General features: G+C 40.1%; 1 protein-coding gene across 2 annotated transcripts in view; it reads left to right on the top strand.

Annotated features, from left to right (window-relative positions):
• si (sucrase-isomaltase (alpha-glucosidase)) overlaps positions 1 to 13,444 on the top strand; it is a 161,646-nt gene that overhangs the window by 137,928 nt on the left and 10,274 nt on the right. The window contains exons 42-48 of one of the 2 annotated variants that reach the window (XR_007956451.1): positions 2,687 to 2,835; positions 2,927 to 3,011; positions 3,105 to 3,161; positions 6,519 to 6,643; positions 7,486 to 7,574; positions 8,784 to 8,855; positions 9,117 to 9,166. Coding sequence is in view for 1 of the 2 variants with exons in the window: in XM_052017236.1 (XP_051873196.1) it covers positions 2,687 to 2,835; positions 2,927 to 3,011; positions 3,105 to 3,161; positions 6,519 to 6,643; positions 7,486 to 7,574; positions 9,117 to 9,166 (555 nt within the window). In the remaining variant the exon portion in view is untranslated. The remainder of the gene's footprint in view (positions 1 to 2,686; positions 2,836 to 2,926; positions 3,012 to 3,104; positions 3,162 to 6,518; positions 6,644 to 7,485; positions 7,575 to 8,783; positions 8,856 to 9,116; positions 9,167 to 13,444) is intronic. The other variant, XM_052017236.1, reaches the window with a different exon arrangement.

The raw sequence follows: 13,444 nt of genomic DNA, 5'->3' as shown, positions 1-13,444 counted from the left end.
TAGTGACTTCCTCACCCCGAAAAGCATCCGAATCGTGGTCGTCCACACACAAATACCTGTTTCCTTCTACAGGTCAGCAACAAAGTGAACTCCACCGGATTACTTCCAACTTCCATACATGGATTTCAGTGGCAAACACAGTTATTGTTTCTCATCCATCGATAGAGAACACTAGCAGGCTGGTGTCTCTCTCCCTTCTCTCTCTCTCTCTCCTTCGTCAACAACGTCATTACGTCCTTTATCTTCTATTGACGTAAGCACGCCCCACACACACACACTCTCTATCTTAAAGGGACTTTCACTGAGTCCGTAACACTAAGAAAAAATAAGGTAACGTGCCTTAATGACTACCACCCGGTGGCTCTGACATCCACCATCATGAAGTGCTTCTAGAGGCTGGCCACTTGCACACATCAGCTCCAGCCTCCCTGACAACCTTGACCCACTGCAATTCGCCTACTGCTGAAACAGGTCTACGGCGGACACCATCTCCCTGGCCCTACACTCATCTCTGGAGCATGTGGACAGTAAAGACACTTGTGTTGGATTATTGACTACAGCTCCACCTTCAATACTATAATTCCAAGCAAACTCATCTCCAAACTCCTATACCTGGGACAACACCTCCCTTTGCAACTGGATCCTTGATATCCTGACCAACAGACCTCAATCAGTAAGGATAGGCAGCAACACCTTCCCCCCCCATGATTATTCTCAACAATGGTGCATCCTTAGCCCCCTACTCTACTCCCTATACACTTATGATCATTTGGCCAGAATTTTCTCTAACTCCATCTACAAGTTTGCAAATGATAACCACCATAGTGGGCTGTATCTCAAATAACAATGAGTCGGAGTACAGGAAGGAGATAGAGAGCCTAGTGACGTGGTGTCATGACAACAACCTTTCCCTCAATGTCAGCAAATCAAAAGAGCCAGTCACTGACTTCAGGAAAGGGGGCGGTGTACATGCACCTGTCTACATCATTGGTACTGAGGTCGAGAAGGTTGAGAGCTTCAAGTTCCTAGGAGTGAACAATAGCCTGTCCTGTTCTAACCACGAAGACACCATGGCCAAGGAATCTCACCAGCGCCTCTACTTCCTCAGGAGGCTAAAGAAATTTGGCATGTCCCCTTTGATCCTCACCAATTTTTATCGATGCAGCATAGAAAGCATCCTATCCGGATGCATCACAGCTTGGTATGACAAGTACTCTGCCCATGACTGCTGGAAACTGCAGAGAGTTGTGGACACAGCTCAGCCATCACGGAAACCAGCCTCCCCTCCATGGACTCTGTCTACACTTCTTGCTGCCTCGGTAAAGCAACCAACATAATCAAAGACCCCACCCACCTGGGACATTCTCTCTTCTCCTGCCTCCCATCGGGCAGAAGATACAGAAGCCTGAAAGCACATACCACCAGGCTCAAGGACAGCTTCTATCCTACTGTTATGACTATTCAATAATCGCCTAGTACGATAAAATGGACTCATGACCTCACATTCTACCTCGTTACAGCCTTGCACCTTATTGTCTACATGCACTACACTTTCTCTGTAACTGTTACACTTTATTCTGCATTCTATTATTGTTTTCCCTTGTACTATCTCAATGCACTGTTGTATTTAAATGATCTGTACGGACAGCATGCAAAACAAGTTTTTCACTGTACTCCGGTACATGTGACAATAGTAAACCAATTTATCAATTTTTAAATTTTAGTATCAAGGCCAATCCGGAACACATTCTACCTGTAGCCTAGTTGATAATCTTGGGCTCATTTAGATGATCTCAGCCAACAGGCTTCAGAAAATAATTGAAACAGCTGCATTTGTGTGTTTAACGATTTTGCATTTCAGTTTGATGCCTCTGGTGTTGAGTTGTTGATTGCCCTGCTGAGGACATTATTGAAGACTCAGCAGAAATTATCATCTTTAGGAAAAAATTAACTAAGTAAAATTAATGGAAATCAGTACATTACTGAGGGGCAGCTGCACCAGAGATGCCATCTTTCAGATGAGATATTGAACTGGGACCTTGCCTTCTCTCTGGAGTTGATGTAAATGATCAGATAGCAACATTCAAAAAAACATTTACATCTCAATTGACACCACCTGAAATAAGGTTATGTGTATTATTTGCATCCTTAGTGCATCCAGGACATGGCGTGTGTTCAAGTTGTTTTGTTGGCAAACATAACTGTGCTTCAGAAGTACCTCATTACCTCTGAAGTGCATCAGGATCCCCTGCATAAATATGTTGTCTGTTATTGCTCTGTACCCCCAATATGGGCATATTAAGATCCAACTGGGTCTCTCTAAACTACAGAAGTCATTGAAAAATGTGAAAGACTATCTACATTGTCCTTGGATAGTTGTGCTATTTCCATCTTTTCTACAGCTCTTCTTTGAAAGATATAGAAAACAAGGGAGACCTTGAGGAAATTCACTCCAAACTTGCAACCAATCTAAGTGGATGATTCAATTGTAATTTTTGTATCAGTGAAATCAATGGTTACACCAAGTGGTTATGCAGGACTTTTAAGAGGATTTTACCCCACTCTCCCATGGATTGTGAAAGGAAACAAGACAGCCAAAACAATTCTTGGAGAAAAGACAAAATGTTGACTAAATAAGGTGTGACTATAACTTAGCTGCTAATGCAGTTATTTATTTATTTTTCAGAGACAAGATCCTGTGGCCTGGAATGAAACATTCCAAAATATCTCAAGGGATATTCTTTTAACACGTTACAAATTACTGCCATTTCTCTACACACTGATGTATGAAGCTCATCATAATGGTACAACAGTAATAAGACCACTGCTTCATGAGTATGTCAATTTAAAAGAATCCAATATCGACTGATTTGAAAATTGCTTAGTTTTACCATAATTAAAGATATTATTTTGTCTACTAATGAAGGTTTTTTGAGGATAGAACAACATGGGATATTGATCGGCAATTCCTTTGGGGTGGAGCATTGATGATTACTCCTGCATTGGAGGAGGTAGTAATCTAGATTTGTTTTATTGTACACTCACAAATTCATTATTTTTAATTATGCATAGAAGTAATATTTCACAAACATACTCTTTTTCAGGGGGTAACCACTGTGCATGCATATATCCCTGACTCTCGCTGGTATGATTGGTTCACAGTAAGTTATTTTGACATTATATTTGGTAATAGTATACAGAATAAAATTCAGAAGAATTTTCAAAAGTTTAGACCATAAAACATCAAAGTATTCTTTTGTGTGATCTACAAATTATGCAAAACTGCTGTTATTTCAAACTAGAAAACAAAGCAAAAATGTTACTGTCACAGCAATGAAGATACAATGATAATCCGGATGAGAGATAATGCAGTGCAGTGAGACCCAAATAGTTACTGACTGGTGGGTTGATTGCATTTCCATGACATGCATCATATTTTTTCCATAGTTAACTTGCTTAAAGAATGTGTAAAGCCACTTGATCCAGAAACAATAATTTTAGATCTCTCTGATATAGTTCAACATCTGTATAGAAATTCTATAAAAATTTCCAAAGAAAAATCATTTTTTCTAAACTCTAACTAATTTTATTGATGTTTTGCCAAATAGTCTTTTTACTTAAATTTCTGTTCAAACAGGAATATTTTAGCACTTGCCTTCCAAGAACAGCCCTGGAATCATGAAAGACACAAACATACTGACCAAATGTTACCTAGTATCTATAAGCTGATGTAATAGATCATTCCTTTTTGTCAAAGTGATCCATGTTCTAATTTTTGGATACATTCTTTGGATTGGATTTCCCCATCTTCAGAAAGGAACTGTCAATCTGATTACTTTAAAATCTGAATTGTTACCTTCATTCCCTTGTTCGTGGTCAAGAGACAGGAGATCTTTTTTCCATATAAAATCATGCACAAGTTATATTATGTAGGTTAACATATTAATGTGACAAAACATGTTTGCATGCAAGATGTAGACAATTTGGGCCTGGAATTTGCTTTTAATTTACAAGAGTCAATGGGTGGATGATAATATGGTGTGAAAGAAAGAGAAGGCTACCACAGTCTATCCAGAATTAAACATTGTTTTCTCACATTATCTGATCTTACCTTCAACGTAGAAATTGTGTAGGTGGTGGCAAAGCTGAACAATCACTTTGACTAGGAATAGCTGGTCCTTTTTAATGTCTTTTAATAAAAGCCTTTGCCAGACCCCATGCGTGCTATGCCCATAATTGTTAACATTAGTTGCACAAATAGGTCAAGGCCATGTAGCTTGGAAACAGGCCCTTTGGCCCACTGAGTCTGTGCTGACCATTAAGCACCCATGTACAATTATTCAATTTTATTCTCCTCTCACATCCCTCAACTAGCCAAGATTCTACCGCTCACCGACACACCAAGGGCAATTTACAGTGGTCAGTTAACCCGCATGTCTTTGTAGTGTGGGAGGAAAGTTGAGCACCCAGAGGAAACCCACATAGTAAACTCCACATCGCAGCGGGGGTCAAGATGGAACCCGGGTTGCTGAAACTGTGAGGGAGTGACTCCAATAGCTGTGATTGTGCCAGTCTTTATATTTAATCCTTCGAGGTTTCACCCAAGGCATATTACTTATTAAAGGACATTTATTTCCAAATAGGGAGGAAAAAGGCAGCAATTACACTAATCTGAAAGAATTGCTTGGTTGGATCTCTCTTTCCACTGGATCATGAGATAAAGTGCTTCAGTACTCACTCCACAATTAAAATGTGTGACTTAGAATGACAGTCCCGAGATGTACCAAGCATATTTTGATGTCTGATACTGCATTTACTTGAGGCCCATGTACATTCTGGTGATTCAAGGTGAACATTGAGAGATACAGGGCTAGGTTACAGTTGACCCAGTCTACATTTTGCATTCATCTCTCATGGGATTAAAAAATAAAATGTAAATCAATTGAATATCAGATAACTAGTAATAAACAGTTTATAATTTGTATGCTTGCATGAATGTGAATTTAAATTTATTATATAAATACCAAATATCAATACATTAAAATAAGGTTAAAAACAAAGCACTTACCTTCAACTTTCTTTTAGTGAAAGCTGGTGAACCCACAGGTACATCAGACATCACTGCCATATAGCCATGGGGCTGGAAATGATACCCCAGCCAGTGCATTATAGAACACCCTCAACTCTGCGGTGAATCCACAGACAGAACGGGTCAAATATGTCACCATATGACCTCCAGCATATTCTATATTGTGCCTGCACACTGCAGCAGGCTAGAAGTCCAGAACATGTTGATGGATGCATTGTAGTAGCCAGTTCTTTTCCAAGCTAACCATTCGTGTGATCTGGTCCATTATGCAAACTGCAGTGAATTTCAATCTCCAACAGACTCATTGTCACTGATTTGATTCCATGAAGTGTGCATGGACCATAATTCTGCTACTGTTCATAAAAAATTGGTATCTCCCATCAACCTGGTTACTTTTCTCTGCCCAACTGACAGTATCAAAGAATGGAACAGCAGGCTCTTGTTCTTTATCCGAACTTGTTGTGAGGAAAATGGCTATGCAAGACAAACTTTAAAACAAAATCTCCAAAGCCTTTTCCATACCTTTCTTGGCCCAGATCAAAGAGTGATGGTACATCAAGTACTTTCATAATAACTGCTGCTCATCATGTCCTCATCTTGGTATTGTTCTTTATGCCATTAACTGCACAATGTATTCCAGACAATGGCTAGACATTACCATATACACATTTATTATGGCTTTATTCTAATTTATATATTATTGATTATTTTTATTAATTTATCTATATCTATATTCATGAAATTACATATTTGAGGCTTAGGTCTCTATTCCAGCTTCATTGCATTAATAGTTTATAGCCTTTTTGTTTTGTTTACCTCTTTTTCGGCATTAAATGGTACTGTATGTTTTGGGCCATTTTATGCTTTGAACTCTTGCTTGTTAAAACTGTTCAACCCTATTTTATTTCATGCCAATATTCTGTGCTGGATTCAATCCCTGTGATAACCTGTGCACTGCCTATTTATAATCAAATATATACAAAGCCCATACGACTGTCACCCATCGTTATACTGTCATTTAATGAAACTGAGAAATTGGAAGTAGCTAATACTATAAATTATTGACTGGGAATAAAAACATTGCCATACGTAAAAGGCACTGTAAGAAGGCCCAACAATTCTCTAGTAGTTCAATTTGTACCACAGCCATTGATCAATATCTTTTGACTTGCTTTTTTTTTTAAGTAAACATAGCCTGATTGGGATTTGGTAGCTGTTTTAATTTCCAGATACAACAGTTATTTTATGCCAGTCTCCCAAACAAAGGTATTTGTTGGTAACTGAGAAATTGAAAGATCTAGTTTGCATCTTTGTAATTTGTTCAGAAAATCAGAAGCAAAAACTGATAGTTATGATATTCAGAATAATTCTTAATGCCAACAATAGTATCAAAATAGCAGCCTTTACTAGTAATGCTTATTTCCTAAAGGGAAAAAGAATCCTCCAAAGAAGGAAGTGGATTAAAATGTCAACGCCACTTGATCATATCAATGTTCATGTCAGAGGAGGCTCCATTATTCCCTGGCAGGTACCAGGGAACACTACGTATTACAGGTAAGAGTGTGAATTACAGGATAGATTAATAAATATGCAAACAAATCTCTGATAGTTTTTCAACTGTACACTATTGGCGGGGTAGATCTTCAACAAAGTGAGTTTTGGGAAACAGTCATGGATTCAAATAGCACAGAAACAGGCCCTTCATGCTGACCATCAAGTACCCATCAATGCTAATTTCATTTAACAGCATTTGGTTCATAGCCTTCTAAACCTTGGCTATTCCAGTACTAATCTATTTACTTCTTAAATGTTGAGATTACCTGCCTCCATCACCCTCTCGGGCACTGCAATCCAAATTCCAACCACCTTCTGGGTGAAAAAAATTCTTCTCTATATCCCCTCTCAATTTTTTACCTTAAACCTATGTCCTCTGGTTATAGACAACTCTACTTATGAGGAAAAGTTTACTACTGCCTACCCTCATGATTTTGCACACCTCTATCAGGACCCCTGCAGCCTTCCCTGCTCCAAGAAACAAACCCAATCTAACCTGGGATGGAGTCTCTCCTTATAGATGCGACACTCCATCCCAGGCAACATCCAGGCAATTCCCCTCTGCACCCTCTCCAGAGCAACCGTGTCCTTTTTACACCATGACCATGGGTTATGAAATGAATGAATGAATGAATTTGGACAACTTGATGAGGCATGAGCAGGATGGGAGGGAATGTGTTTGAGAACCTAACTGTACTTTGTAAATTAGAGTGGAGTTTTTGTTGGTATTAATGCATTTTGAAGGAGGCACATTTGTTTGCTGGTTACTGATCTTTGAGAATATATACACAACAATCCACAAACTGCAGATGTAACTAAAACCAACAAAAAATATTTTGCAGCCGCAAGAACTTCCTAGGATTAGTTGTTGCTTTGGATGACAATCAAGCTGCTAAAGGTCGCCTTTACTGGGATGATGGTCAGAGCATAGGTATGACAGTTTTTAATTCTTCACTCCAAATTCTTTGTTAAATGTACCATGGAAGTCTTCAGACAGATCTTCCACTGCCCCAAGATCATTGGCCACAGGGTATTGGACAATAATATTTTTCCATCCGTCTTGAGAGCTGGGAAGTCTACGGAGGTTTGTGATACCCCACTGCACTCCTTCGGGGAGTCCACGAGTGAGGTGTGGGGTACAGAAGATGCCATTGCTGCTGGCTTAAGTCCACATCGGCGCCATCAGAAGTATTAGTCCTCAAGCGGCAGATCTGCCCTGCCCCTGCTTGGTGGGGAAAGCCTGGATGGTTTTCCGGTGCTGCTTATTTCCTTTGGTAGCAAATTTGAACAATTTTGCTGTAATTTATTTTTCTTCCCTGAAGACTTCTTGCAGAGTTTATTCCATTGACACAAGAACCTTAACCAATGGCAAATCTTCTTAGGTGACTCAAAAACTAGTATTGACAGCTATTGCAGTCACTTAATACCAAGCTCAAATGACATCAATACCCATTAAACTGTAGAAGTCACTGATTACTACTCAGGAACCTGAGAAGTTGTGACCCCTCTAGACCAGAGATGTTGATACAAGCTGATAAACCAAATGCCACCTTGTCTACCATCAGACTTGGGCTTGTAGATGGCATTTTCAATTTACATATTTGTCATATTTTCTGAACAATTTCAATATAATATTGTGCGTGTAAACAAATGACTTGCATCTTTTGTCATGTTTCACTTTAAAATTGAGTAGGAATTCTCTTGTCCAGCACAACCCAACTGATTTTCACCTGAAGCCTGATTGCCTAATGTGATCTGTTCCTTTCTGTCAGCACAGTGCACTTCTGTAAATTCAGCTTTGTTCCTCTGTGTATTTGACATCTGCACAGATGAAGATTACTGGGCCTGAGCTGTCTCTTTAAATCACAAGCATTCTCCCCACTTCACAATAACTTCAATTTTGCTTATTCTTGTTGATGCCGCATTCATTCAAATTGCCACGTTTTATAGTTCATTGAATTATATGTGATGATCATATGTGTTCAAGAATGAGCTGCAGGAGATTATCATTGCCACAAACTATTTAACAGTGCATAGAAATGCAAGTCATCAACTTTTATACAGATTTAGCAACAAAGCAACGCATTCTATGACTCCTTTGAACTGGGCAAATTTTCCAGTGATTATTTTATTTCTGTAGGATCCCTGAGTGCTTTCAGACTCTCCTTCACTTGTGGAAAGCCATCATAACTCACTCGTGACTGCTGTGCTTGTGAGTAATGGGTCCTTCACGCTTGTGAAGGAAGGGCAGTAGCTCACTGTCATTGTTTAGATATAATCTGCAACATAACAGTGATGTATTATTGAAGTTGTTTCAGCCATGCCAATTAACTTTATAACATATGGGAATGTTTGAATCTCAAAGAAAATCAGTAGTGCACAGTTATCAGTACCATTTGCTGTTTATAATCCTCATAAACATCTGAAGTTCCATTGATATTACTTCTATCAATATTTTACTTCTACACTGCAGATACAGTTGAAAGAAATGAGTACTTCCTGGCTGAATTCACTGTTGATAAGGTATGTGCCACATTTTGCTTTTCAGTATTCCCAATGTTGTTTCAATCGGCTGAAGTAGAGAATTTATACAACGGGAACATTTTTCTTACAAAACCACTCATATGCCAGAAAGCCTTATTTAATGGGATACATAATAATTTTAATCTTAACTCTTGATCCATTATTTTATTGAATTGTTCCAGGTTTCATAAAATGATTAATTTTTGTTCATAGAATTATGAGGGCTAATTATTTTTCACATAGCTAGCTGTATGGCATACCATATCACCAGGGTGGTCATAAAGCATTATTATTGTACTTATTCATATAAATTACTTGAGTTGGGTAAATTACTTAATGATGTGTCGTGATAAGTAATGTTTCAGGATGGCGCAACTTATTTGTTTTCAAGTCTGTGAAAATATGCAGCGCAAATTTTCTCTAATGTTCTCTGCACATAAACATTGATTAATCCTCTCTGTAAATATTAATATGGTTGCAAGTTCAATTGTTCAGATCCCTTAGCTTATGAGATGGAGTTCTAGCGATGTCTTGCACCTCCTTCAAGTGAATTTATATCATTGGCTTTTTCCAAAAATAAAATATTCCAGCCAATAGCAAGGGAAAAGGACATTGCAATCAGAGGGGAGGAGAACAGTCTCACTGTACTATGGCACCAGATCATCCTGCTTATATTACCAGTGTATCTGATTCCTTGGAAAGCGAAAGACTGACAAAAGACGACAAGATTTTTTCATTTCAGGTGCAGAGGGCATAAGAGTGAGCTATTCCACTCTCTTCATCTACTAGATCACAGTCTTCTACTCATGTTCTCAGTTTGTCATGATCCCCACCATTCGTGTGCATGCTCTTCTTGTGTCTTTCTAGAAATTGGGAGGGAATCACTGTTTAAGAAAGAGGGGTCACCCTCTTAAGACAGACATGAGCCAAAGATTTTCTTCTATCAGAAGGTCATGACTCTTTGGAACCCTCTTCCTCAAAGGACAAAGGAAACAGTCCTTGAGTATTTTTTAAGGCATGGGTAAAAAGATTCTTGATGGTGATAGGTTAACTAAGGGTAGGTAGCAATCAGAGTTGAGATTACAATCAGATCAGCCATAGTTTTCTTCAATGGCAAACCAGTGTTGAGGGGCCGAATGGCCTACTCCTGTTCCCGGTTCATATGTTCTTCATGTTTGCTAATCTCCATTGCTTGTTTTCTCCACTGTGCCTTATCATGTGTTATTTTTCTCCCTCACATGCCCCACTTCCCTTATCCGCTGCTATTCTGCTAGGGGACAATTCCCCTGCTCCTTCCGTATTGCTGTGCAGCCTATTCCTCCTTCAGCCAATAGTGCAGGTCCCTTCACTGTCTATCCACAATGTGGAAGTTTTGCCTTAAATGAATACACAGGATTAAAAATTCTGTTGAATTTCTCCATTTTGTGCATACATAGTGCTAACTTGTTTGAAATGTACACTGTGCAGCACACAAAACTCTTCCCAGCACCTTCATGGACGTGGTGCAATAGAACACACAGCAGGACGTGGTGCAATAGAACACACAGCAGAACATGCAAGTGGACATTAATCCCCTGTTGAAATTCTCTCACAATTTTCTTATTAGGAAATGAGGGAATGAGCTTTTTGCACATTGCTCCATACATTGCACCTGCACTATTTAAAGGGGATAATCACTTCTACTTTTATCGGGAAGTTATTTAACCCTAGACTTGGACGTTGTTAGGAGGCACAGTATTGGAGTTAAAGGCTGCAAAAATGAATTCTGGTGTCAAACTATCCAGTTTTGACTTTGTCATGGGTGTTTCAGTGCTCCATTAGAGGTATGCTTCGGGTACCGGGTGGCAAAGAGCAAGAACCACTGGTACCATAGGTGCGCAGTTTCACTTATGAACAAGTACATAATCTGCAATGACAGAAAACAACAATGCATCATGCATTTAAGACATGTTCCACAAGAAATCTGACAGAAAACTAAGTTCCAGTGACAACACAGCAACACATTAATACATAATTTTAAGGGAAATTTGAACAATTTGAGATGTTGTTACTGGACCATTAATCAAGAGACATGAATTTAAATTATACCACAAAAGTGTGGAATTTAAATACATTTAATATTCTGGAATTAATAAAAAGATTGTCTCAGTAATGATGAGGTTAGTCATAAAAACCTACCGAGTTTCATTAATGTCCTACATACGATGCAGGCATGCATTGTGTAGATGAAAATTCCTTTCGCTAGTCTGCCCACATGCAACTCCTGATCCATTCAATTGCATCAAAACTGCAACATTAAATCAACAAGAATAAAACTGAACAGATCTCCCAGTATCAACCCAGGCACCAAATTCATACTTGGTAACTTTACCAACCGTCTAGTCAAACTTGCAAAATCCTATTTACAAACATCTGGGGACTGCTGTATAAATTGGGAGAGTTGTCCCACAGACTAGTCAAATAATGGTTGAACATCACAGAATCACTTCCTCCAGCCATCAAGCCTGACTCCTCTGTCACAATGTCCGAGTATGTCCTGTTATACTGGGAGGACTGAGGACAAGCTCACCAGAGGGTATGGTACAGGGGTATACAAGCTGGAGGAGAGTGCGCATGTGTGTCTGTGTGTGTACACATACGTACAGGGAGGAGGATGGTACTTTAATATCCACCACAGAGAGCAGCTGACTAAAAACATCACTGACCAAATTGCCAAATCCTGAAGGAAATTATTTGCCAGAACGGGTCTGCAGTAGGTGGTGAGTGAACCAAAATAAGAGATAAACTTACTTACTATTGTCTTCGTTGGTCTATCTGTTGCACATGCATCTATCTATGGCAGCATCAGTAGGAGCTATAAATACATGGTCCTTGGAGACAAAGTCCTGTCTTCACATGGGAACACCAGCCATCATGCCGTGTCACACTGTAATCTTGCTAAATGAGATTAGACTCAGAACAGATCTGGGAGTTCAAAACTAGGCATCTATTCAGCACTGTGGGCAAGTAACAGCCGAAATGTTTCCATCAGAACCTGTAATCTCGTGGCATGGCATATCACTCGCTTTGCCATTACAATCAAGGCAGAGGACCAACCCTGGTTGAGAGAGGAGTGCAGGAGTTATGGGCTCCAAAATAATGAAACTGCACCTCAGGACTACACATGTGCTAAACAGCAAAAGCTGCCTGCTAGGTAGTGCAAGTGATCCCAGAACCAATGGATCTGATTACAGCAATACAATCCTGACACATCCAGTTACAAATGGTGTTCAACAATTAACAGTTAATGGGAAGAAATGGCTCCAAAAGCACCCCCATCCTTAGTCAATGCATAGCCCCCTGAGAGTTCAAAAGACAAGGCAGAAGTATTTACTGCCAACTGGATGATCCAATTCAGTTTCATTCTGAGATCCCCACCATCACAGAAGCTGGTAGTCAACCTATTCAAATAACTCCAAGTGATATCAAGAAGTGATAGGGCACCAGGTACAGGAAAGGTTACAGGGACAGAAAGTATGCAGGTTAGAGTACTGCAGACTTGCACTCCAGAAGTAGCACAATTACTATATTGACATCAACCCAACAATATGGAAGAGAAACAAAGCACTGCAGATGCTGGGATCTAGATGAAAGACACAATGATGCTGAAGGAACTCAGCAGGCCAGGCAGCATCCGTGGAGAAAAGCAGGCGGTCAACATTTCAACGGTCAATATTAAAGAGCTCTCAGCCCCACCCCTCCCAGACCCAACAGGGATAGGGTCCCCCTTGTCCTCACATTTCATCCTACCAGCCTCCGTATCCAACACATCATTCTCCACCACTTCCGCCATCTCCAACAGTACCCCACCACCAAGCATATCTTCCCACCACCCCCCACCCCCCCCCCCCCCCCCCCAAATCCTGCTCCCACCCCGAGAACTTTCCACTGCCCCTGCGATAGGTGCAACACCTGTCCCTACACCACCTCCATCCAGGGACCCAAACAGTCCTTTCAGGTGAGACAGAGACTCACCTTCTCCTCCCTTAATATCATCTACTGCATTTGGTGCTCCAAGTGTGGCCTCCTCCACATTGGTGAAACCAAACACAGACTAAGTGACCATTTCGCAGAACACCTGCGCTCTGTCCGTAACCATGATCTACATCTCCCCGTTGCCAGTCACTTCAACTCCCCCTCCCACATGATCACAGATATATCAGTCCTCGGTCTCCTCCACTGCCAGGAGAATTCCAAGCACAAACTGGAGGAACAGCATCTCATTTTCCGTCTTGGAAC

The sequence above is a fragment of the Pristis pectinata genome, chromosome 6 (genome assembly GCF_009764475.1).
Source record: "Pristis pectinata isolate sPriPec2 chromosome 6, sPriPec2.1.pri, whole genome shotgun sequence".
In the NCBI taxonomy this organism is placed as follows: Eukaryota; Metazoa; Chordata; class Chondrichthyes; order Rhinopristiformes; family Pristidae; genus Pristis; species Pristis pectinata.
The sequence above is the reverse complement of the archived record's forward strand: the minus strand, read 5'-3'. Positions and strand labels throughout refer to the sequence as shown.